Source organism: Hemiscyllium ocellatum, chromosome 13, assembly GCF_020745735.1.
Source record: "Hemiscyllium ocellatum isolate sHemOce1 chromosome 13, sHemOce1.pat.X.cur, whole genome shotgun sequence".
Lineage (NCBI taxonomy): Eukaryota > Metazoa > Chordata > Chondrichthyes > Orectolobiformes > Hemiscylliidae > Hemiscyllium > Hemiscyllium ocellatum.
Window position 1 is genome coordinate 4,422,386 of NC_083413.1, and position 27,357 is coordinate 4,449,742.

Genomic DNA, 27,357 nt, shown 5'->3' on the forward strand with positions numbered 1-27,357 from the left:
TAAAATTGAATAGTTTTGTCTGGTTTCAATTTTAAAAAGTTTCTAATCAGAGAATCTCAAACTGATGCATGTTGAATGTAGTCATAAATCAGCACATAACAATTTTTACAAACTCATATAATAATCAATGTATTGGACACATCTTGACAATTTTCTTGAAGATATCTAAAAACAAGCTGAAATTTTATAAAATCAGCAGTGTAGACAGTGGATTAAAAAAAGTTCAGGAAATTGTTTTTCATCATTAAGTTTTAAAAGCTCTTTCCCCACAAGATGGTGCTAGGACTCTGCATTATGCAAATTGCTGTAGTTTGTATTTTTCACGTAAACAAATGAATAAATGGTGGAGACCATCCTATAAATAGATTTTAAGCAAATGTTGCCATATTTTTTGGTCGTGTGTCCGCTGTTCCCATCTCACTTCAAGGCAGAGTGAATTATTTTCTCATAAAACCATTGGGAAAATATATTGCAATTTAAACATCTTTTGTAATAAACCCTGATCCCCTGTAGGCTACGCAGCAAAGAATGTGTAATGGTAGTGTAGGAGGTTCCAATCAGACCTCTAACCTACAAATCCCTCTGAATTACAACAGTCCTTGAAAGTTATAGGTTACCAGATTTTGTTTTAGTCAGAAACCAAAGATCATTGGAAACCAAACATTGCAACATTGGCAAGTTAGATTAAAAAAGGAATGGCTATCTGAAAGAAACAATTTCCAGTACTAGGAAAAGCTACTGATTTGGTTAGAATTGCTAAGACAGAAGACAAAGTTGCATTTTTATAAAAGATATGTCAGTTTGACCTTTGTGAAATCAAAGCTACCTTTTCAACCTCATTTACTGAAACATTTCAGAATAAAATCATCCTCTCAGTGGACTAATGCTTTCTTGCTTCTTCCTTGAAACAATTCGTTGTAATATTAAAATCATAGAAAAAAAAACTCATCCCATATAAAATTGTATATCTCCAATGGATCATCTGCTGCTTAAATTTGTTAATTTTGCATATCCCTGGATAAAACGTTTTGTCCGGTAATTTTGAGTTCAGAGTGTCCTCCCTCATAAGTTTTATTGCCTTGCCTTCAGGTTATGGATGTTTCACATTAATGTCACCTTTCTTTCCTGTTGTAAATAGGATGCTGGAGGTAATAGACTTACACAGCAAACATCACTCTACTGCAGTTGTTTCTGAAGCCATTCTAAGGCACAAACCTCAATACTTTGCAAATTGGGGTTCTGTCATGGAAAAAAGGTTGATGTCATTTTAACTGTTTATCAAGTAGTTAGTCCTTAATGGGCATTTCAGTAAAATCATAAATGAGGTTCAAAACAACATTGAATGCCAATTCTATTATGTGGACTAGTCCTCATTAGATTAGATTACTTACAATGTGGAAACAGGTCCTTCGGCCCAACAAGTCCACACCGACCCTCCACCCACGTATACCCATGGCCAATTCACCTGACCCACACATCTTTGGACTGTGGGAGGAAACCGGAGAACCCGGAGGAAACCCACGCAGACACAGGGAGAATGTGCAAACTCCACACAGTCTGTCGCCTGAGTTGGGAATTGAACCCAGGTCTCTGGTGCTGTGAGGCAGCAGTGCTGTGCTGTGCCACTGTGCCACCGTGCCACCCACTATTTTGGCTCATCTTGGCTTTATTTAACCTGTCTATCTGTGATGCAACTTTCAAAGAACTACGTAGCCGAATCCCTAGGTCTTTCTGTTATTCAGCCCTACCATTATTTGTGTAAGCCTTACCACGCATTTATCCAAATTAAACTCCTTCTGTCACTCAACAGCCCATTGACTCAATTGATCAAGATCTCTTTGTAACCTTCACTATCTACTATACCACCAGTTTTGATGTCATCCACAAACTTATTGACCATCCCTTCTATATTCTCATCCAAATTATTTACATAACTGACAAACAAAAGAGGACCCAGTGCCAATCCCTGTGGAACACCACTGGTCACAGGACTCCAATTGGAAAAGCAACCCTTCACCAGCATTCTCTGTCTCCAAACAGTCAAGCCAATTTTGTATCCAATTGACAAGCTCTCCCTGAATACTGTGTGATCTAGCATTACTAATTAGTCTACCATGCAGAACTTTGTCAAAGGCTTCACTAGAGTCCACGTGTGGTGCAATGGTACTATCCCCTTCCTTTGGTCCAGAAGATCTGTGAGTAAAATGTGAGGTCTGTAGATGCTGGAGATCAGAGCTGAAAATGTGTTGCTGGTTAAAGCACAGCAGGTTAGGCAGCATCCAAGGAACAGGAAATTCGACGTTTCGGGCCAGAGCCCTTCATCAGGAATGAGGAGAATGTACCAGGCAGGCTCAGATAAAAGGTAGGGAGGAGGGACTTGGGGGAGGGGCGATGGAGATGTGATAGGTGGAAGGAGGTCAAGGTGAGGGTGATAGGTTGGAGTGGGGTGGGGGCGGAGAGGTCAGAAAGAAGATTGCAGGTTAGGAGGGCGGTGCTGAGTTGAGGGAACCGACTGAGACAAGGTGGGGGGAGGGGAAATGAGGAAACTGGAGAAATCTGAGTTCATTCCTTGTGGTTGGAGGGTTCCCAGGCGGAAGATGAGGCACTCCTCCAGCCGTCGTGTTGTTATGTTCTGCCAATGGAGGAGTCCAAGGACCTGCATGTCCTCGGTGGAGTGGGAAGGAGAGTTAAAGTGTTGAGCCACGGGGTGGTTGGGTTGGTTGGTCCGGGCATCCCAGAGGTGTTCTCTGAAGCATTCCGCAAGTAGGCGGCCCGTCTCCCCAATGTAGAGGAGGCCACATCAGGTGCAGCGGATGCAATAGATGATGTGTGTGGAGGTGCAGGTGAACTTGTGGCGGATATGGAAGGATCCCTTGGGGCCTTGGAGGGAAGTGAGGGAGGAGGTGTGGGCGCAAGTTTTACATTTCCTGCGGTTGCAGGGGAAGGTGCCGGGAGTGGAGGTTGGGTTGGTGGGGGGTGTGGACCTGACGAGGGAGTCACGAAGGGAGTGGTCTTTGCGGAACACTGATAGGGGAGGGGAGGGAAATATATCTCTGGTGGTGGGGTCCGTTTGGAGGTGGCGGAAATGACGGCGGATGATACGCTGTATGCGGAGGTTGGTGGGGTGGTGGGTGAGAACCAGTGGGGTTCTGTGTTGGTGGCGGTTGGAGGAGCGGGGCTCAAGGGCGGAGGAGCGGGAAGTGGAGGAGATGCGGTGGAGGGCATCGTCGATCACGTCTGGGGGAATCTGCGGTCCTTGAAGGAGGAGGCCATCTGGGATGTACGGTATTGGAACTGGTCCTCCTGGGAGCAGATGCGGCGGAGACGAAGGAATTGGGAATATGGGATGGAGTTTTTATAGGGGGCAGGGTGGGAGGAGGTGTAGTCCAGGTAGCTGTGGGAGTCAGTTGGTTTATAGTAGACGTCTGTTGAGTTGGTTGCCCGAGATAGAAATGGAAAGGTCTAGGAAGGGGAGGGAGGAGTCTGAGACAGTCCAGGTGAATTTGAGGTCGGGATGGAAGGTGTTGGTAAAGTTGATGAACTGTTCAACCTCCTCGTGGGAGCACGAGGCAGCGCCGATACAGTCATCAATGTAGCGGAGGAAAAGGTGGGGGTTGGTGCCAGTGTAGTTGCGGAAGATGGACTGTTCCACATATCCTACGAAGAGACAGGCATAGCTGGGGCCCATGCGGGTGCCCATGGCAACTTCTTTAGTTGGGAGGAAGTGGGAGGATTGAAAAGAGAAGTTATTCAGGGTGAGGACTCCTTGGATGCTGCCTAACCTGCTGTGCTTTAACCAGCAACACATTTTCAGCTCCAGCAGATCTGTGTTCAAGGCCCATCCCATTAAGAATGTGCGATAATATCTTTCGATAAAACAGAAATTGCTGGAAAGGCTGTGCAAATCTAGCAGCAACTGTGGAGAAAAATCATATTTAACATTCAATGGCTCTTCCTCAGTTCTGAATAGTCATCCTTATGCCTGGATAGATTCTTGATATAATTGCAAGATGACAGCTACTAATAATCTAATCTACTTGGCACATTCAAATTCTGATTAAATTCAGCTTACAACTAATGCTAAAATAACTCAATCTTTCTTAGTCGGCTGAGTATTATTGATTGCCTTATCTTCTGCGGGATGCTGAAATCCTGGATCCGTTGCCCTTTGGTTAATCTTTTTCCTGGGTAGACCTGCCTTTTACGTCATTAGATATATTTGAACTAAAGCTGGCTCAAATCTCACTTTAGTTATTCCCAGAAAACTTCTGATTTATCCAAGTGGCAATCTGAAAATATCTGCGCACCTTCTGAATTGTGTACTCCTTCAATCTCAATTTCTGTAATCTTGCTTTCTCTCAACAGCATACTTCATGGGCTTCATGGTTGAAATTTTCAGCAGATTTTTGCTATGCTCACTCTTTCCTACATTTTAACCACTTTTAAGGCTATTTGAGATTAAAAGATGCAGTGTTTTTGACAAATATAATCTTTAAATCATCTTGAGTGACAAATGCCGTGTAAAGATTCATGGTTATCACTCATTTTAAACAAACACTGGCCAAGAAATTGTAATCTTCACTCTCAGTGAAGCATCCTAAATCAGAAACAAAAAAAACTCTACCTAATGTGATTTGGTACCCATAGGGAGGGCCTCAACCAGGACCTTGGGTTCATGTCACACTACAGGTGACCACCATTGCACTATACACATGCACACACACACACACACCTATACACATACATGCACACAGACACTCACACACATACTCCTACAGACAGACACACACTCCCACATTCACACATGCACCCTCTCAGACTTCGATCCTTTTACACTCACACATATACACTCTCTCTCACAAACACTCAACCTCCCCCCCCACCCCCCAACACCCCAGACACACACACACACACACACACACAAAGAGTTACATTGTACTTTGCTCAAAAACTGCATGAATTCATCTAAGACTCACTTTTTAGATTAGAATCAGTTTAAACATTATAGCACAGACAACAGAACACAGGGGGCTGGGCCAACACCTTCAATATCTTAACATCTCTCTGGGCTGACACCAATTGTTAAAGTTAACCTGAGAATGTAACTCCAAAAAAAGTATTTTGATTTACATATGAAAGAAGTGAAGTTAACATGGTCATTCTAACAGATGAGAGACTTAACAAACAATCAAGGTATTTTTCAATGTGTAATTTTAGTTACATCCCACTGTAAACTTTTGCTATAAATTCTGTATCTTACAATTGTGCCCTCCACAACCACCTGATGAAGGAGCAGCGCTCCGAGAGCTAGTGCTTCCAATTAAATCTGTTGGACTATAACCTGGTATTGTGTGATTTTTAACTTTGAACCACCTAATGTGGGTTACTTCCTTAAATTCTCAGTCTTCAGTGATGAAAGAACTGATAAACTCCAAATAAAGTTCAGTATATTTACAATACCAACACTGCTAATTCAAAATTTGCAAGTTTTCACGACCCCCCTTGGTAAGTATTAATGACATCAATTATTGCTACCTTAGTATTCACAAGGTCCTAAACTGCAGCTCACAAGTCCATTTGTGGCCCCCCCAACCCACTTTGGGAAGACCTGGTTTAATAAAAGCCGTACCATATCATTAATCTAGGCCTACTCACTAAACATTTCCAATTCCTCTCTCTTCTTTCTTTAATTCTCCTTAAAACCTACTTCTTTGATGAAGCTTTTCATCTCTCTCACTCAATAGTGCAAACTGGTTGAATGAATAAGGATTTTGCATAAAATATTTCATTAAATATAAATTTGTAAGTATAAATGTAATAAAACTTAATACACTACAGAAACAAATAACTTGTAAAAAATGAATTTGAAATTCCAGTTATCAGTTGAAAGAATGCCACATCAAGATTTCATGTTTTAAAACCTTTACTCAAATAAAGGAAGAGGAGATGGGGGAGTACAGAACCAGGCGTCATAGCTTAATGTAAGCTTTTGGGGACAGAGAGGAGGAGAAATTTCTTCACCCAAAAAGTTATAAACTTCTGGAATTCACACCATTGAATGTGATAGAGGCCAAAATACTGTTTTCAAGAAGGTAGATAGAGCTCTTGTGGCAAAAGGAGATATCAGGGGAAGGAGAGATTAGGGTATTGAGCTTGATGGTCAGCCATGATCATAATGAATGATTTATTCATTAACCATAATGAATCAAGGGGTCGAACAGCCTACTCCAGATCCTTTTCTTGTACATAATTCATGCTTTTCTTTCTCTTTGCAGTTACAGAAATTGACATGGAAAGGTGGAAAGGCAGATTAGAAGGGTGGTACAAACAACTTACAGAAAGATTAAGTGAGTGGGCAAGAAGTGACAGGTGGAGTGTAATGTGGTAAAATGTTAAGTTATTTGTTTTGGAAGGAAAGAAGAATAAAAACCATATTATTTAAATGCAGAAAAACTGCAGAAGGCTGCAACACCGAGGATTTGGAGTACTTGTACATGAAAGGTGCAGCAGGTGATCATGAAAGCTAATGGAATAATTGCTCCTATTTCAAAGGGATTGAAGTAAAAGAGTAGGGATGTCTTCCTGCAACTGTACAAGGTGCTAGTGAGACCACATTTGGAATACTGTGAACAGTTTCGGACCCTTATCCAAGAAAAGACTTTGTTTCATTGGAAACAGTTCAGAGAAGGTTCACTAGGATGACCCCAAGCATGGAGGCACTGTCTTAGAAACAAGTTTGAAACAGGTCAGAACTCTACTCACTGAAGTTTAGAAGAATGAAAGGTGATCTCATTGAACCATTAAGGATTCTTAAAAGGGGCTTGACAGGATAAAGAATGTTCCCCCTCATGGGAGAGTCTAGGACTAGAGGGCATTACCTTAGAATTAAGAGGTGACAATTTAAGACAGAAAGGAGGAGGAATTTCTTCTCTTTGGAATTCCTTGCCAGAGAGAGCTTGCAGGGGATGGTGGCAGGGTTGGGGGGGGAGGGAGTTTGGGTTTGGTGGTGGTCATGGTGTTGGCCAGAATCTTTACATTAGATTAAGGCTGAGATAGATTCTTGATCAGTTGGGGAATCAAGGGCAGGAAAGAGGATCCTCCTACACGTGAAGAGTGTCAGATCAGCCATAATCATGTAGAATGACAGTGCAGGCTCAAGGGCCAAATGACCTACAGCAGTTCCTATTTCTTATGGTTTTATGGTCTTTCATCGTCACCACATACTGCTAATAATGGGGAATGCACAGTAGCTCCCAGCCTCCAATGGGTTTCTTATCCCTGATTGCCAAGTATTGAATTCAAATAATTATTCTGAGATCCTTTTCACAGTTTTGCTGGGTTTTATAAGTAACTACCAGTAGCAATAGTCCTCTTCACCCCTGGCCATTCCATGATCAATCTTTCCCTAAGTGGCTGCAGGATTGTTTCTTCAAGAGGATACCAGTTCCCTCCTGCATCTGGTTGTGGTAGTTCAAAGTCAGAGAAAGTGCTGCCTCTGCTGATCATACAGAACTTCTCTCATCTGCACATTCATTTGTCAGGAAGTTTTTAATAGACAATAGGTGCAGGAGTAGGCCATTCTGCCTTTCAAGCCCTCAAAACACGCAGCCCTCCAATCCCTACCTCACCATCAAGCCAGCAGATAAAGAGGGCGCAGTGGTAGTCTGGCGCACTGACCTCTACACCGCTGAAGCCAAACGCCAACTCGAGGACACCTCTTCCTACTGCCCCCTCGACCATGACCCCACCCCCCATCACCAAACCATCATCTCCCAGACCATACAGAACCTCATCACCTCAGGGGATCTCCCACCCACAGCTTCCAACCTCATAGTCCGGGAACCCCGCTTTGCCCGGTTCTACCTCCTTCCCAAGATCCACAAGCCTGGCCAACCAATTGTCTCAGCATGCTCCTGCCCCACTGAACTTATCTCTACCTACCTCAACACTGTCCTATCCCCCCCTAGTCCAGGAACTCCCCACATACATTCAAGACACCACCCACGCCCTCCACCTCCTCCAAGACTTGCGTTTACCCGGCCCCCAATGCCTCATTTTCACCATGGATATCTAATCCCTCTATACCTCCATCCGCCATGACCAGGGCCTCCAAGCCCTCCGGTTTTTCCTCTCCAGACATCCCCAACAGTACCCTTCCACCGACACTCTCATTCGTTTGGCTGAACTGGTCCTCACCCTTAACAATTTCTCCTTCAAATCCTCCCACTTCCTCCAGACCAAAGGGATAGACATGGGCACACGTATGGGCCCCAGTTATGCCTGTCTCTTTGTTGGCTATGTAGAACAGTTGATCTTCCATAGTTACACCGGCACCACTCCCCACCTCTTCCTCCGCTACATTGATGACTGCATTGGCGCCACCTCGTGCTCCCGCGTGGAGGTTGAGCAATCCATCACCTTCACCAACACATTCCACCCCTACCTTAAATTCACATGACCATCTCTGACACCTCCCTCCCCTTCCTGGACCTCTCCATCTCGATTAAGGACGACTGACTTGACACTGACATTTTTTACAAACCCACCGACTCCCACAGCTACCTGGATTATGCCTCTTCCCACCCTACCTCTTGCAAAAATGCCATCCCATATTCCCAATTCCTCCACCTCCGCCGTATCTGCTCCCAGGAGGACCAGTTCCATCATATAACACACCAGATGGCCTCCTTCTTTAGAGACCGCAATTTCCCTTCCCGTGGTTAAAGATGCCCTCCAATGCATCTCGTCCACATCCCGCACCTCCGCCCTCAGACCCCACCCCTCCAACCGTAACAAGGACAGAACCGCCCCGGTGCTCACCTTCTACCCTACCGAACTTCGCATAAACCAAATCATCCGCCGACATTTCCGCCACCTCCAAACAGACTCCACCACCACAGATATATTTCCCTCCCCATCCCTTTCTGCCTTCCGCAAAGACCGTTCCCTCTGTGACTACCTGGTCAGGTCCACGCCTCCCTACAACCCACCCTCCCATCCTGGCACTTTCCCCTGCCACTGAAGGAACTGTAAAACCTGTGCCCACACCTCCTCCCTCACCTCTATCCAAGGCCCTAAAGGAGCCTTCCACATCCATCAAGGATTTACCTGCACATCCACCAATATCATTTATTGTATCTGTTGCTCCTGATGCAGTCTCCTTTATATTGGGGAGACTGGGCGCCTCCATGCAGAGCGCTTTAGGGAACATCTCTGGGACGCCCGCACCAATCAACCACACCGCCCATGGCCCAACATTTCAACTCCCCCTCCCACTCTGCCGAGGACATGCAGGTCTTGGGCCTCCTTCACCGCCGCTCCCTCACCACCAGACGCCTGGAGGAAGAACGCCTCATCTTCCGCCTCGGAACACTTCAACCCCAGGGCATCAATGTGGACTTCAACAGTTTCCTCATTTCCCCTTCCCCCCACCTCATCCTAGTTCCTACTTCCAGCTCAGCACTGTCCCCATGACTTGTCCGGACTTGTCCTACCTGCCTATCTTCTTTTCCACCTATCCACTCCACCCTCTCCTCCCTGACCTATCACCTTCATCCCCTCCCCCACTCACCCATTGTACTAGAACATAGAACAATACAGCACAGAACAGGCCCTTCGGCCCACGATGTTGTGCTGAACATCTATCCTAGATTAAGCACCCATCCATGTACCTATCCAATTGCCGCTTAAAGGTCGCCAATGATTCTGACTCTACCACTCCCACGGGCAGCGCATTCCATGCCCCCACCACTATCTGGGTAAAGAACCCACCCCTGACATCTCCCCTATACCTTCCACCCTTCACCTTAACTTTATGTCCCCTTGTAACACTCTGTTGTACCCAGGGAAAAAGTTTCTGATTGTCTACTCTATCTATTCCTCTGATCATCTTATAAACCTCTATCAAGTCACCTCTCATCCTTCGCCGTTCCAACGAGAAAAGGCCGAGAACTCTCAACCTATCCTCGTACGACCTATTCTCCATTCCAGGCAACATCCTGGTAAATCTTCTCTGCACCCTCTCCAAAGCTTCCACGTCTTTCCTAAAGTGAGGCGACCAGAACTGCACACAGTACTCCAAATGTGGCCTAACCAAAGCCCTGTACAGCTGCAACATCACTTCACGACTCTTAAATTCAATCCCCCTGTTAATGAATGCTAATACACCATAGGCCTTCTTACAAGCTCTATCCACCTGAGTGGCAACTTTCAGAGATCTATGTACATAGACCCCAAGATCCCTCTGTTCCTCCACCTAACTAAGAACCCTACCGTTAACCCTGTATTCCCATTCTTATTTATTCTTCCAAAATGGACAACCTCACACTTGGCAGGGTTGAACTCCATCTGCCACTCCTCAGCCCAGCTCTGCATCATATCTAAGTCCCTTTGCAGCCGACAACAGCCCTCCTCACTGTCCACAACTCCACCAATCTTCGTATCATCTGCAAATTTACTGACCCACCCTTCGACTCCCTCATCCAAGTCATTAATAAAAATTACAAACAGCAGAGGACCCAGAACTGATCCCTGCGGAACTCCACTTGTAACTGGGCTCCAGGCTGAAAATTTACCATCTACCGCCACTCTCTGACTTCGACCGGTTAGCCAGTTTTCTATCCAATTGGCCAAACTTCCCTCTATCCCATGCCTCCTGACTTTCCGCATAAGTCTACCATGGGGAACCTTATCAAATGCCTTACTAAAATCCATGTACACTACATCCACTGCTCTACCCTCATCCACATGCTTGGTCACCTCCTCAAAGAATTCAATAAGACTTGTAAGGCAAGACCTACCCTTCACAAATCCGTGCTGGCTGTCCCTAATCAAACATGGTCTTTCCAGATACTCATAAATCCTATCCCTCAGTACCCTTTCCATTACTTTGCCTACCACAGAAGTAAGACTAACTGGCCTGTAATTCCCGGGGTTATCCCTATTCCCTTTTTTGAACAGGGGCACAACATTCGCTACTCTCCAGTCCCCTGGTACCACCCCCGTTGACAGTGAAGACGAAAAGATCATTGCCAACGGTACTGCAATTTCCTCTCTTGCTTCCCACATAATCCTAGGTTATATCCTGTCAGGCCCGGGGGACTTGTCTATCCTCAAGTTGTTCAAAATGTCCAACACATCTTCCTTCCTAACAAGTATCTCTTCTAGCTTACCAGTCCGTTTCACACTCTCCTCTTCAACAATACGGTCCCTCTCGTTCGTAAATACTGAAGAAAAGTACTCATTCAAGACCTCTCCTATCTCTTCCGACTCAATACACAATCTCCCACTACTGTCCTTGATTGGACCTACCCTCGTTCTTGTCATTCTCACGTTTCTCACATACGCATAAAATGCCTTGGGGTTATCCTTGATCCTATCCGCCAAGGATTTTTCATGCCCTCTCTTAGCTCTCCTAATCCCTTTCTTCAGGTCCTTTTTGGCTATCCTGTATCCCTCCACTGCTCTGTCTGAACCCTGTTTCCTCAACCTTATGTAAGCCTCCTTCTTCCTCTTTACTAGACATTCAACCTCCCTCGTCAACCAAGGCTCCCTCACACGACCATTTCTTTCCTGCCTGATAGGTACATACATATCAAGGACACGTCGTATCTGCTCCTTGAAAAAGTTCCACATTTCCACCACATTCTTCCCTGACAGCCTATGCTCCCAACTTATGCTCCTCAAATCCTGTCTTACAGCATCGTAATTTCCCTTCCCCCAATTGTAAAATCTACCCTGTTGTGCGCACCTATCTCTCTCCATAACCAAGGTGAAAGTCACAGAATTGTGGTCACCATCACCAAAATGTTCACCCACTAACAAGCCCATCACTTGTCCCGGTTCATTACCGAGTACCAAATCCAATATGGCCTCCCCTCTGGTTGGACAATCTACATACTGAGTTAGAAAAGCTTCCTGGACACGCTGCACAAACACCGCCCCATCCAATCTACTTGATCTAAAGAGCTTCCAATCAATATTTGGGAAGTTGAAGTTGCCCATGACTACGACCCTGTGGCTTCTGCACCTTTCCAAAATCCAATCTGTTTCTCCACATCTTTGCTGCTATTGGGGGGCCTATAGTAAACACCCAACAAGGTGACTGCACCTTTCCTATTTCTGACTTCAGCCCATACTACCTCCAAAGGCAGATCCCCCTCAAACTTCCTTTCTGCAGCCGTTATACCATTTCTAATTAGCAATGCGACCCCCCACCCTTCTTTTTTACCACCCTCCCTAATCTTACTGAAACATCTGTAACCAGGAACCTCCAACAACCATTCCTGTCCCTCATCTATCCACGTTTCTGTGATGGCCACAACATCGTAGTCCCAGGTACCGATCCACGCCTTAAGTTCACCTACCTTATTTCTGATACTCCTTGCGTTGAAGTATACGCACTTGAGCCCATCTCTGTGTCCGCAAGTATTCCCTGTCAGTGCTATCTTCTCCACAGCCTCCCTACATTCTTGGACATCCTGACAAACAGCTAGCTTAATTGCTGGACTACAAGTCTGGATCCCATCCCCCTGCCAAATTAGTTTAAACACCCCCGAAGAGTGCTAGCAAACCTACCCCCCAGGATATTGGTGCCCTTCTGGTTCAGATGCAACCCGTCCTGTTTGTACAGGTCCCACCTTCCCCAGAATGCAGTCCAATTGTCCAAATACCTGAATCCCTCCCTCCTACACCATCCTTGTAGCCATGTGTTCAACTGTACTCTCTCCCTGTTCCTTGCCTCACTGTCACGTGGCACCGGCAACAACCCAGAGATGACGACTCTGTCTGTCCTAGCTTTTAGCTTCCAGCCTAACTCCCTGAGCTCTTGAATGACTTCCCCACCCCTCTTCCTGCCGATGTCATTGGTGCCAATGTGTACCACGACTTCTGGCTGCACACCCTCCCCCTTAAGGATTCTGAAGACACGTTCCGAGACGTCTCGGACCCTGGCACCCGGGAGGCAACAAACCATCCGAGAGTCTCGCCCATGTCCACAGAACCGCCTGTCTGTCCCTCTAACTAGAGAGTCTCCTATAACTAGTGCTCTCCTCCTCTCCCCCTTTCCCTTCTGAGTCTCAGAGCCAGACCTCACGCCACAGACCCCGTCACTGCAGCTTACACCTGCAAGGCTGTCCACCCCCAACAGTTTCCAAAGCTGTATACTTATTGTTTAGGGGAACGACCACAGGGGATCCCTGCACTGCCTGCTTCTTCCCCTTCCCACCTCTAACTGTTACCCAGCTACCTCTGTTCTCTGGCGTAACTATGTCCCTGTAGCTTTTATCAATCACCCTCTCAGCCTCTCGAATAATCTCAGTTCATCCAACTCCAGTTCCAGTTCCCTAACTCGTTCGGTGAGGAGCAGGATCTGACTGCATTTCCTGCAGACTAAGTCGGCAGGAGTATCGGTGGTCACCCCTACCTCAAACATCCTGCAGGAGGAACATTCCACTGCCTGCGCTGCCATGACTGTACACTTTGTCTCCAAAACAAGAACACTGAGTCAATAACACTGAGTCGCTTACCTGTGGACTTTAAAGTTAGGTTAGAGGAGGAGGATGGGAGGGAGGCCCTACAAAGTAGGGCCTGGGGTCTAGAACACACCCACTCAAATACCAATCACTTACCTTCCCGACCAGCTCTGCGCTCCAACCTCACTTCCGCCCAGCTCGCGCCGCTCTCTGCGGTGAAAAGTACTCTATGCTACTCTCTCCCCACCCTCCTCTAGCTTATCTCTTCACGCTTCAGGCTCACTGCCTTTATTCCTGATGAAGGGCTTTTGCCCGAAGCGTTGATTTCGCTGCACTTTGAATGCTGCCTGAACTGCTGTGCTTTCCAGCACCACTAATCCAGAATCTGGTTTCCAGCATCTGCAGTAATTGTTTTTACCTCTGCCCTTCGAGCCTGTACCACCATTCATATGATCATGGCTGATCATCCTTAATCAGTATCCTGTACCTGCCTTATCTCCATAACCCTTGCTCTATCCAACTCTTTCTTAAATGAATCCAGAGACTGGGCCTCCACTGCCCCCTGATCAAATTTAACTGGATCTCAAACTTGCCCTCTTCCCCATAGCAAGGTAAAAGAACACAACCAACCTGATTCAGGTAGAAATACTGATTAGTTATCCTTGCACTCAACTTTCTTTCATCTTAGAAACTATTCACAACAACAACACCTTTTTTGGGATTTGGGAAGATTTAGTCACTTGGGAAAATTAGTACAGATTCCAGCATTCGCAGTAATTTGCTCCTAAGATTTAGTCACTCCTTGGAAACATAGCAACTCTTGCGTCACCGTTTTTTAAAGTGATAAAGTACAATCTCATCCATCCTTTGATCTCCAACAATCAAAACACCAGGCTTACTGTCATGCAGACTGCAGAATAGGTCACATTTCCTTTATATGACCTTAACCTAAAGCTATTATCCAAAAGTAGTTCAACCTTAATAAATTTTAATAGAAAAACAAATGGGAATGTAACAATATCATTTACACAGATCTTATGAAGAACAGTGCATGTACTTGTCATTATGCAGTGTATTACGAAATTTTAAAAAGCAGATTTAATTATTAAAACATACCTCTTGCAATACAATATAGTGCTGAATATTAGTTTAATACAGTCATTACATTCTCTGTATATCTGGGCTCACAAGATGAAATAAACAAGTTCTAAGAATCACAAAACTTGAGTGTTAGCATCTGATGAAATACGTTTTGCTGAAACAAACAAAGAAGTGTTGTCATATTTATTTCCAAAAATGCACAAGTCTAAGCTCCTAAAAATACCCAATAAGCACTAAAATGTTTATTAAGCAATTTTTGCATTTAACAAAAATGCTTTTGGAAATATCAGCTTAAACAGCTCATACAGCACTTAAATGCATCATATATTTGAATAAATTGTATTAGTTAGAATTTGTTAATTCTCAGGGATAGTTGAACTTGGAAATGATAGAATAGAGATTTAATTCTCAAGTAATTTATTCTCTTATCAGTCGTTCATACAAGTAGGCTTGAATATAATCCTTTGGCTGGGTGTCAGTTTTTCCCTGATAATGCAGTTGTGGAGTACCCAGGCATCCTTTCTTGTTTTGATAGCGCTGTATGAATGCCATTGTTCTGGTTGTTGTTGTGTATCTCGATAAAAGATCACCACTCTGAAACTCAGTTTGGGATTTGGATGTTACCGGAGGGTCCAAAAATGACATCCAAGGGATGTGTACACATTTCTCAAGAGACTTGTGCTGGAAGCCATATTGTGGAGGGTGTTAGGTTTGTACATGATAATCCTCGCACTTCAGTGGGAATCAAGATCACAATAGGTTGGCAAAACTGATTTGACAATTGTGGTGCCTTTTGGGAACTGAATGCTGCTGCTAGTGTCATTTCTGTCTGTGTATGTGTGTAGAGACAAAGAGAGAAACGGACTGTCACACTGACAATTGAGTAAGACCCTACCATCATCTCTGCCATTTCAGACAACTCTGGTTAGAGACAGAAAAAAGAAGAAGGGCTTATGCCCGAAACATTGATTCTCCTGCTCCTCAGATGCTGCCTGGCCTGCTGTTGTTTTCCAGCACATTTTTCAGCAACTAGAAAAAAAACAGCAGATACTGGAATCCAAAGTAGACAGGCAGGAGGCTGGAAGAACACAGGAAGCCAGGCAGCATCAGGTGATGAAGTCAACGTTTTGGGTGTAACCTTCTTCAGGATTCGCTGTGATCCCTTAGAGGTGCATTCAGTGAGTCCCTTTCTCACTGCCACAACGCTGTGAGTTCTGAAGAAGGATTACACCCAAAATTGCTGCATTCTTCCAGCCCCTGCCTGTCTGTCTATTTCAGACAATTCCAGCAGAATTCCACCACCAAACAAAAATCTTCCCCTTGCTCCCAGTCTACACTTCACAGTGATCAATCCATTCAGGAGACCTTAGTCCACTCCACAACCACCAACACCACCCCCGTCCCCAACCCCCTTTCCATGGAACTGCAGATGGTGCAACACCTACCCCTTTGCCTCCTCCCTGCTCACTATCCAAGGGTCTAAACAGTCATTTCAGGTGAAGACTGAACCTGTACCTCCTCCAATCTTGTGAATTGTATTCGCTACACCCAACGTGGTCCACAACCAAATGCATACTAGGTGACCTCATTGCAGAACATTTCCAGTCTGTGTGCAAGCAGGACCTGACTTTCCAATAGCTAGGTGAAAGTGAGGAGTGCAGATGCTGGAGATTAGAGTCGAGATGAGAGTGGTGCTGGAAAAGCACAGCAGGTCAGGCAGCATCCAAGGAGCAGGAAAAATCAATGTTTCGGGCAGGAGCCCTTCATCAGGAATCCAGTAGCTGGTCAATTTAACACAACATCTTGCTCACAAGCTCACATGTCTGTCATCAGCATACTGCAGTGTTCCAGTGAAACACAGTGCAAACTGGAGGAACAACATCTCACCTTACACCTCATTTTACAGCCTTCTGGACTTAATATTGAGTTCAACACCTTTAAACTGTGAACCATTTCTTTCCTTTCTTTTAACTTGCTATCATGTCTTCCCCTTCCCCATTCCACTTACTGTCCTTTCAATTCTGGTAGGAGACACAGCATTGTTTTGCCATTCTCACGTTCCAATCACTAACATCTTTTCTACACCACCACCATCACTCCCCTGACAGCATAAATGCTGTCCCCCCACAATTCACTTCAGCTCTGATGAAGAGTCATCTAAACTTGAAACATTAGTTTGCTCTCTCTCTATGGATGCTACCTGACCCACTGTGATCGCCAGCATTTGTGGTCTTCAGTACAGATTCCAGCATCTGCAGCAAGTCAGCAGCACCTCTGCTGACCACAGCCTCTGAAACAAGAGATTAGCCAAAACCCTGTGGTCACAATTGTCCTGTCTGGTTTTGTAGCTTTCATTTTGCAACACCTAGTCCTTCAATCTGCTTGGGTGATGTGGCTATTGAGGTTAAATAATTGCTAGTCTTTAAAGAGGTGATAGTGAGGCTTGTGGTGGCACGAAATGTCCAAGTGTCAAATAGGAGTCCTGATCAATAGAGACTGTTGGCAGGTGATGTTACAGTGGCAAAATGAAACTCAGCAGGTCTTATAGCATCTGTGAAGAGAGAAACAGCGTTAATGTTTCTGGTCTGGTATGACTATTCTTCAGAACTGAGGATGAGTCATACTGGACTTGAAATGTAAATTTGGTTTCTCTCTATGCATATATGCTACCAGACCAGCTGAAAACCAAGCATTTTCTGTGTAGGCTTGTTTCAGATTTCCAGCATCTGAATCCCTGTGCCTTTTTTGGCAGCCTATTATCCACCAGCCAAATGCATGACTAGTTTACCAGAAAGCCTGCTGCAAATTTGTTGCTGGTCAAAGCACAGCAGGTTAGGCAGCATCTCAGGAATAGAGAATTCGACGTTTCGAGCATAAGCCCTCTATTCCTGAGATGCTGCCTAACCTGCTGTGCTTTGACCAGCAACACATTTGCAGCTGTGATCTCCAGCATCTGCAGACCTCATTTTTTACTACCAGAAAGCCTGAAAGGGTTTTGGGCATAGACAAGGTCCAGGTGTGAACGCTACTCAGGTTTCAAGTTGCTGCAGTTTGGACTGTTCGGAATCAACATTTGAGCCTAAGTTTAGCTCAGAATTCTTTATCCTCATTCTAACAATTCAGTCTCTGTGCCCAGAACTGGATACATTATGAAGGTACATCCAGAATTGTGCAGGTTAGGGTGGATTAGCCATACTAAATTACCCATAGCGTTGAGGGATGTGTAGGTTAGATGCATTAGTCAGGGTAAATATAGTATAGAGGAATGGGTCTGGGTGGGTTACTCTTCGGAGGGTTGGTGTGGACTTGTTGGACCGAAAGGCCTGTTTGCACACTGTAGGGATTCTATAACTAAATCACTTGTGATCCACTTTGAGCACAAATTCCTCTCTTTGAGATTTCTAATCAACCTGTTCAGATGTGTTATGGCACACCTCTAGAGCAGGTAGGATTTAACCCTGGACTTTTGGCCCAGAGGAAGTGATACTACCACCACACCACAAGAGCCTCGGTTTCTTGTATGCTACAGTTTTGAGTCCAGCTTCAATAATTGCAACTGTTCCACACTTGTGCACATACAATATTGAACCAGAATTGGTTGAAAAAAAGTATGCAAAATATGCAGGACAATAGTGGCAATGTGCAGAATTACAAGGTAAATTGCATCTTAACCTTACTCACCTTAGAAAACGAAGGTTAGCAAAAGTACAAATGCTGTTTTAACGTGTTAATTGTTATGATTGCCAGACAAACTTCAGCTGGTACAAAAATTTGATCCAATTGTAAGTGTGGAGATTCATTCCTTTAAACGAGAACTGAATCAGAGATTAAAACCTGCCAAAACCACATACTCCTATGTCTCTTAATCCAAATGTTCTTCCTCCCTCTCTCCCTGGATTTGACATTCAATTTATCTGTTTATTTCTCAATTCCTTAATCTCATTGGTAAAGGAGATTGAATATTGGTACCATGATTCAGAGATCCCTGTAGCCATCATCAGATTGCTCGCACCTCTTGCAATTTGCATCTTGCGCAGCAAATTTAGTTCGAATTGATGGATGCTGGAAAAGTAGGAAAACTCAAATGAATGTACATCACATGGAAACATCTTTCTCAGTTGTGTAACCAAAGAAATCCCAACTATGCTGCTTTCCAAACCTAAGAGGGGCTACAGCTCATCTACAAACAAGCCAACGCACAGCTGAGTGATTACTTCAGTAAATATGGGAAACATATGAAAAAGCTCAAACCTCAATAGTAATGGGCAGCGTGGTGGCACAGTGGTTAGCACTGTTACCTCACAGCGCCAGAGACCCGGGTTCAATTCCCGCCTCAGGCGACTGACTGTGTGGAATTTGCACATTCCCCCTGTGTCTGCGTGGGTTTCCTCCGGGTGCTGTCCAAAAAATGTGCAGGTTAGGTAAATTGGCCATGTTAAATTGCCCGTAGTGTTAGGTGTAGGGGAATGGGTCTGGGTGGGTTGAGCTTTGGTGGGTCGGTGTGGACTTGTTGAGCCGAAGGGCCTGTTTCCGCACTGTAAGTAACCTAATCTAATTTTAATTTCAAACCCTGGCAGCTTGTTTTGCAAGCTTCCTGACACAATATCTCAAGTAAAATCTATTAACACCTGAAATCTATTAGCTCCTGAAAATGGAGCTAAACTAACCACACTGGATTTTGAAGGAATATTTAAGATGCTGTTGTTGAGTTTGAATAAAGGATTTGGACATAAACCATGTGACTGACTTCCATGAAGTTCAGTAGAAAAAGTACTAAAAGAAGATTGCCCACAGTTATCTGTAACAGCAAATAGTGATCTACACTATTACTAGTTTTTTTTCACAGTTTTTTTTACATAAAAACTGTACTTTTCATGTAATTTTTAAAAATTCATTCACGGGATGATGGCATCACTGGCTAGGCCAATATTTATTGCCCAACCCTAATTACCCAGAGGGCAATTAAGAGTCAACCCTATTTCTGTGGGTCTGGAGTCACATGTAGGCCAGACCAAATGTAAGGATGGCAGTTTTCTTCCCCAGAGAACATTAGGTAACTAAGTGGGTTTTTTTCTGACATTCGACATTCCCCAGATTTTTATTGAATTCAAATTCCATCAATGCTGTGGCAAGATTCAAACGCAGTTCCCCAGAGCATTACTTGATCCCTGGATTAACAGACTGGTGATAATATCACTTGGCCATCATCCCCCCCTAACTGAGTACTCAAACAAAGCATGTGCAAGGAGCAATCTTAAACTGCTCAAAACTTCCTCAAAATCAACTTCAGAAATTCCTAAAAAAGTGTATAATCATTCCTTAATTCTTAAAATGAAAAAGGAAAGCCATTTGTTCCTCATTGGTCATCTTGGTTATGTCCACTGCACTGAAAGGACTTGCCATGTGAATTTGCTGTAATCAACATTATTCAACTAACAAAGACAGAAATTGCTGAAAAGGTTCAGCAAGTCTGGTGCATCTGTGGAAAGAAATCAAAGTTAGTATTTCGGGTTCAGTGACCCTTTCTCAGAACCCCATCATTCAATTAACTTTAGTTCCACATTCCCAGCAAAATCAGAGGACAGCAAAGAGGCAGCTGTACCTACACAGCTAAATTATTGTGCCTTGCAGTCTGTGATACTGGCTTTGCTGAGTTTATATTTTGCTGAATTTAAAAAGGTTAACTTTTGACCAATGACTAATCAGTGTTATCTTGTAACCGCTTTGTCTCAATGAGGGTAACAGAGGAACAAAAAGTGGAACAATAATCCAAAAGTAGTGATAAAACCAGAACAATGCAAGATAGCTAGACATGTGATCAAAGAAACAGAGTACTTCAAAATAAAACAAATATCCAATCTGGTGAAGAATCTCATAGATCGATGAGTAATGTCAGAACAAGTGGATCACTTTGAATTATTTGAAAAGTCATGAATTCACTTGTCTTGTGAATAACAGCTCCACATGGATGTTCATTTTGTTTATAGATATTTTTGCTGGTCTGCCCCAAGCCCCACTTTTCTCATAGGCCCCATTATTTTATTAAGTGATTTTCTATTAAACAAGGTTTCACTGGAACGCAACTACGGCGTTACAGATGAACTACCTGCACGTCCTTAAAATACAGTAATGAAGGGTCACATCTCCCATAACTGTGATTAAGTTTCAAAAATGTTCTTAATTTGGCTGTAAAATAGGTTTGGTAATCTTTCAGTCTTGTAAAAGGAGCTATAATAATGGAACTTCTACCTTTAGGGTCCACTGCAACAGGAAAGCAACTTAGAATGTCTTTACAGTAATACATTGAAATAATTTAAAAACAATTAATGCAAAATCGGTGGAATCAAAATTGTAGCTTCTACCAAAACCTGAACTCACAAGTAGGACATACAATTACTCAACATATGCAATCAGGACTATTGAGAAGAATTTGTAAAGGTATTCATAAGATTGAATATTGAGCCTAAGGAAGGTGACAAGTTTTTTGTTTAAACAGTTCACAATTGTTGTAGTCTTTGTTCACATGTTTCAGAGATGAGTAATCATCAAAGTCAGAGATCGAGCAATTCTAGGTTGTGCGAAGTAGCCTTGATGGTACAGTACACAAGAATAATGTTTGTAATACCTACCTTTTGATGCCTGTGAAATATTCTATACAGATACTTTGATCAATTTATTACCCAAAAATGTGTTTACCCTGAGACTGTTACTTTGTGAGACAAAGAAAAGTACTGCAGGTGTAAAACTTAGTTTTGTTTAAACACTTGCATGTTAAGGAAATGACTCACATAACATACTTTTCCCCAAATTAGGCTAACTACCTGAAAAATCACATATTACCCACGCTGGTGAAAATGATACGGCTGTTGGAATCAGTTCACAGAGTTCTGTCAACAAGGAAATTCAGGGTTTTCTTTGATACAAAAGGTGGATCTTGCACATCTTCCTTCCATCACCACGGGTTGCAGGTCTCAGCAGGCTGGTTGATTCTTTGCTCAGAATTGTCACAAGATGTTTGTCTTATCCCTTTCTGAGCCCTTCTGGAATATTCTCTGGCTTCAGCCAAAATGGGGTGACTGGGCAGGGGCCACAGTACCCAATGAGGTTAGGCCAAGTCATCCCAGGTGCTATTATCACCTTTGTTGTGGTGAATACAAGGTGCCAAGGAGTCTGAAGCTAGGGAATATGCAAACAGAATGTCTTTTCCTTTTGTTCTGTCAGCGTACCTCTTGACAGGTTTTGGGTCATAACGACTTCTATTGTGAAGGTTGAGCACCTCTGTTCAATATGCACAACAGGTCTGGACTAATCCGTGTTGACTTTTGACCTGTGTAAAGTGTCTCTTTACACTTCATCAAGCCTTGCTTGCAGTGTCTTTAATTGAGAGTGTCCAGTTTTATGTTGAGACGACTTGCTTTAGCCATTGCCCATACTATCATCTGATACTGTAATTGTATAAAGAGTTTGTCGATTCAGTTGCAGGGTCAAGAAAAAATTGTACACACATCTAGATTATCCATCACCCTAATCTCTTTTCTGTGCTTCTGATTTTCAAGAAGAAAACAAGGTTTGCTACTCCTCTCCAATTCTACAGTTCAGTAGGACTGGTTTATAACTGGATTTTGGATTAGTGATGCTGGAAGAGCACAGCAGTTCAGGCAGCATCCGAGGAGCAGCAAAATCGACGTTTCGGGCAAAAGCCCTTCATCAGGAATCTCCTCGGATGCTGCCTGAACTGCTGTGCTCTTCCAGCACCACTAATCCAAAATCTGGTTTCCAGCATCTGCAGTCGTTGTTTTTACCTGGTTTATAACTGGTTCAATCATCATTTGTATAGCAATTGATAATATTTTCCCTTTATAATGCATGGTGTATGATTGGAAGGATAAATTAAAGTGGGATCTATTACAGGCACTAGATTTGTCCAAGTTCTCCTCTCTGGTGCACCTATCTGATGCTTCATGCCAGACAATAGACATCATGGAATGTGAGCTTTATAAGATTAGATTAGATTACTTACAGTGTGGAAACAGGCCCTTCGGCTCAACAAGTCCACACCGACCCGCCGAAGCGCAACCCACCCATACCCCTAACCTAACACTACGGGCAATTTAGCATGGCCAATTCACCTGACCCGCACATCTTTGTGACTGTGGAAGGAAACCGGAGCACCCGGAGGAAACCCACGCAGACATGGGGAGAACGTGCAAACTCCACACAGTCAGTCGCCTGAGTCGGGAATTGAACCCGAGTCTCAGGCGCTGTGAGGCAGCAGTGCTAACCACTGTGCCGCCCACAGTAGAGTGGCCTAGAGTACCCAATTTAAAGAGTAAGTGTATATTAAAAAAAAGGTTTGGTCAGAGTTAGAACACTGTATTCAGTTTTGGACACCCAACATCAAAGAGAGGACATTAAATTTAAGGTGGAAGAGAGAGTACTGAGAGATTCCAAATAAACTAGAGAATCTGAGATACTAGAATAGAAAACGATGCAAATGGTATTTAAAATTAAGGAGTCTTTTGAGAAAGTAATTAGCAAAAGTCTAGTTTGATTTGTCGGCAATTTGGTAGCTAGAGGAATTTAAGTTGACTGTGGGAAGAATGAAGAGAAAGGTACAGCCATTTCTTAAAAACACACATCATACCTGTGCTAACAACAGCAGTGTAAGCACAATCTGCAATAGGTTTTTATTTAATAAGAGAAATCACCTTTCTCTTTATGATAAAGAAATATGGGAAATTATTAACATGATGAGAGTGAGGTGATACTTCCTTCTGGAGTCAACATGAGTAGGATGGGCAGAATGATCTTGATGGTAAAAACATTACGATTTCATGGAGGAGTGTGGATACAGCACCTGGACGAATGGTGTATGAGGGAGAAAGCAGGGACAGTCTATTGAGATGGATGATCATGATGGACAGTAGAACCGGATTTTGGGACTGACTGTCTTCTATGCTTCTATGATAACCTGAACTATATTCTGTGAAGGCAGAAACTGAAACAATCATCTGCAGCATCGGCTGGAGGATGTATTATTTCTGGGAAGTTTCTGGGCTTGCACTGAGCATATGGGGCCAAATTTGCTCAGCATTTTATAATCTCTAATTTTGAGACATGCATACAGATGCAAATTGCTCTCAGTATGCCAAAGTACACTCACAACCACGTCATATGGACACATCTTTGCAATTACGTTCACTTCAGAACTGTCGATGTTCTGTAAGAATGGCATACAACAGCTATTTAATGAAGCAGCTGCTATAATTAAATATGCAAATTAGGATCAGACAACTGAAATCTCTGACACTCATGGATTATGTATACTCACTATTTCCATAATCATAATCTTCTAATTTGCTAAATTGATCATTTACATCCCCTACATTGCAACATGCAATTTATAATTTCCCAATACTTCTGAACTATATGATCAAGAGTCCAGTCAAAAAAAAATCCGCCTCAAGAAGTGGCCAACACTTCCAGGGAATACTAAAGTTTCCATGGGTAAATCATATTTCAAAGCATGAGTCTTCTATATGTTGAATTAACCATGTCACTGCCAAAAATGGTTTGCCTATTTGTACATTTTTTGTTGTGTTACATTTTACTTGTATAAAATTAAACATTTTTTAACGAAAAGTTAGGTATGATTCAATTGCTTGAATTCCATGCTTGAAGTCCTGTCCATTATAGCTGTGATTGCCTCTGGGTGGAGCTATATAATCTGCTTCTGGATTAGTGGTGCTGGAAGAGCACAGCAGTTCAGGCAGCATCCAACGAGCAGCGAAATCGACGTTTCAGGCAAAAGCCCTTCATCAGGAATAAAGGCAGTGAGCTGGAAGCATGGAGAGATAAACTAGAGGAGGGTGAGGTGAGGAGAGAGTAGCATAGAGTACAATGGGTGCGTGGGGGAGGAAATGAAGGTGATAGGTCAGGGAGGAGAGGGTGGAGTGGATAGGTGGAAAAGAAGATAGGCAGGTAGGACAAGTCCAGACAAGTTATGGGGACAGTGCTGAACTGGAAGTTTGAAACTAGGATGAGGTGGGGGAAGGGGAAATGAGGAAGCTGTTGAAGTCCATATTGATGCCCTGGGGTTGAAGTGTTCCGAGGAGGAAGATGAGGCGTTCTTCCTCCAGGCGTCTGGTGGTGAGGGAGCAGCGGTGAAGGAGGCCCAGGACCTCCATGTCCTCGGCAGACTGGGAGGGGGAGTTGAAATGTTGGGCCACGGGGCGGTGTGGTTGCTGCAGCCCACACTTTATGACTGTACAGTCATAGACTCATACAGCATGGAAACAGGCCCTTCGGTCCAATTCATCCAAGCAGACCAGGTTTCCTAAACTGAACTAGTCCCACTTGCCTGCATTTGGCCCTTATCCCTCTTAATCTTTATTATTCATACACCTGTCCAAATATCTTTTAAATGTTGTAATTATACCCACCTCTACCACTTCCTCTGGCAGCTTGTTCCACATATGCACCGCTTTCTGTGTGAGAAAGCGGCCTGTCAGGTGCCTATTAAATCCTTCCCCCTCACCTTAAACATATACCCCTCTAGTTTTGGACTCCCCTAACCCTACCTTAGTCTGATCACAGTAGTTTAGGCCTAGCTAACCTCATAGGAGATATGCCAGATGGTGTGGGAATTACATTACTGGTTAGGGAGCAAATCACAGCTGTGCTGAGGGAGGACACCCTGAAGGGATCTTGCAACAAGGCATTATGGGTACAGCTCAGGAATAGGAAGGGTGCAGTCACAATGCTGGGATTATACTACAGACTTCCCAGCTGCCAGCAGGAGACAGAAGAAGAGATATGTAGTCAGACTGTGGAAAGATATGAAAGTTAGGGGGTTTGACAAAGGGTCAGTTAGACTTGAAACGTCAGCTCTTTTCTCTCCTTACAAATGCTGCCAGACTTGCTGAGATTTTCCAGCATTTTCTCTTTTTTGGTGAAAGTTAGGGGGTTGTTGTGGGTGATTTTAACTTCTCCCATATTGACTGGAACTCCCTTAATGTGAGGGTTTGTATGGGGAGCAATTTGTTAGTCTGTACAAATTGGACGGGTTACACTTTCGCAGGACTTGGACTGATGTCCTCGAGTGAATGTTTGTTAGAGCGGATGGGGAGGGTTTAAACTAAAAGCGAGGGGGATGGGAGCCTATGTAAGGAGTCAGAGGGAGGGAGGGAGCAAGGACAAAAACAAAAAAAAGGTAGAAAAAAGGGAAGAAAAGTGATTGGCAGAGAAACTGAAGACAAAATTCAAACAGGGCTATTGATAAAAATATTGGGAGCAAGACAAAATGTTAAAAAGACAAGCTTGAAGGCTTTGTGCCTTAATGCACGGCACATTTGCAATAAAGTAGATGAACTAATTGCACAAATAGATGTAAATGTGTACAATATAATTGGGATTACAGAGACATGTCTGCAGGGTGTCCAGGGATGGACACAGAATGTCACAGGGCATTCAGTATTTAAGCAAAAAGGAAAAGGTAGTGGAGTGGCATTGCTGGTTTAAAAAAAAGAGGAAATTAACACAATAGTGAGAAAGGATATTAGGTTTGACAATGTGGAGACTGTATTGATAGTGTTGGGAAATACAAAGGGACAAAAAACATTAGAGAGAGTCCAGAACTAGAAGGCATAGGTTTCATGTGAGAGGGGAAAGATATAAAAGAGACTTAAGGGGCAACTTTTTCATGCAGAGGGTGGTGCGTGTATGGAATGAGCTGCCAGAAGAAGTGGTGGAGGCTGGTACAATTACAACATTTAAAAGGCATCTGGATGGGTATATGAATAGGAAGGGTTGAGAAGGATATGAGCCAAATGCTGGCAAATGGGATGAGATTAAATTCAGATATCTAGTCGGCATGGACAATTTGGACCAAAGGGTCTGTCTCCATGCTGTACATCTCTATGACTCTAAGACTAGATAGGTAGTTATGGGTGCCAATGGCATATTACTACCCAAAGTTAAAACCACCCCTACTACCTTTTTGTCTGCTACATTTTGGCAAAAAGAACCTGGACACAAGCAATGGAGCTAGAATTAAAAATTGGTAAAAACTTACAATCAAATTTGACTAACTGAATGATCATTTATGGAGTAGAAAATTTACCTAAAAAATGAAAAAAGGATTAAATATATTTCTAACTGTAGTAACAAGAAAGTAACTGTTGTAGTGACGTACTTAATTGAGAAAGCAAATTTGTTCCTTCTTCAGTACAGAGTCCCATTTGCCAGCATTTGGTCCATATCCCTCTAAATGTTTCTTATTCATGTACCCATCCAAATGGCTTTTAAATGCTGTAATTGTACCAACCTTCACCACTTCCTCTGACTGTGCACTCTATACACGCACCACCCTCTGCGAGAAAAAGTTGCCCTCTTAAATCATTCCCCTCTTACCCTAAAATTGTGCCTTCTAGTTTTGGACTCCCCCACCCCTGGGAAAAGACCTTGGCTGTTTACCCTCTCCATGCCCCTCATGACGTTACAAACCTCTGTAGGGTCACCCCTCAGTCCCTGACATGTCAGGGAAAACAGCCCAGCCCATTCAGCTTTTTCCTATAGCTCCAACTCTCCTACCCTGAAATCATCTTTGTAGATCTTTTCTGCACCCTTTCATGTTTAACATTTATCCTATAATCAGGCAGATCAGCATTGAACAAAGTATTCCAAAAGTGGCCTAACCAATGTCTCTGTACAGCCGCAACATAACATCGCACCTTCCGTACTCAATGCACTGACCAATGAAGGCAAGCTTACCCAACGCCTTCTT

At 43.6% G+C, this 27,357-nt stretch overlaps 1 protein-coding gene across 4 annotated transcripts in view; it reads right to left on the minus strand.

Annotated features, from left to right (window-relative positions):
* Positions 1-27,357, minus strand: part of zbtb38 (zinc finger and BTB domain containing 38) — a 117,482-nt gene that overhangs the window by 31,424 nt on the left and 58,701 nt on the right. For 2 of the 4 annotated variants that reach the window (XM_060833991.1, XM_060833992.1), the window contains exon 2: positions 18,543-18,635. The exons of the other annotated variants lie outside the window; for them this stretch is intronic. In XM_060833991.1, the coding sequence (XP_060689974.1) occupies positions 18,543-18,545 (3 nt within the window). In that variant the 5' untranslated portion in view covers positions 18,546-18,635. The remainder of the gene's footprint in view (positions 1-18,542; positions 18,636-27,357) is intronic. 4 annotated transcript variants of the gene reach the window in all.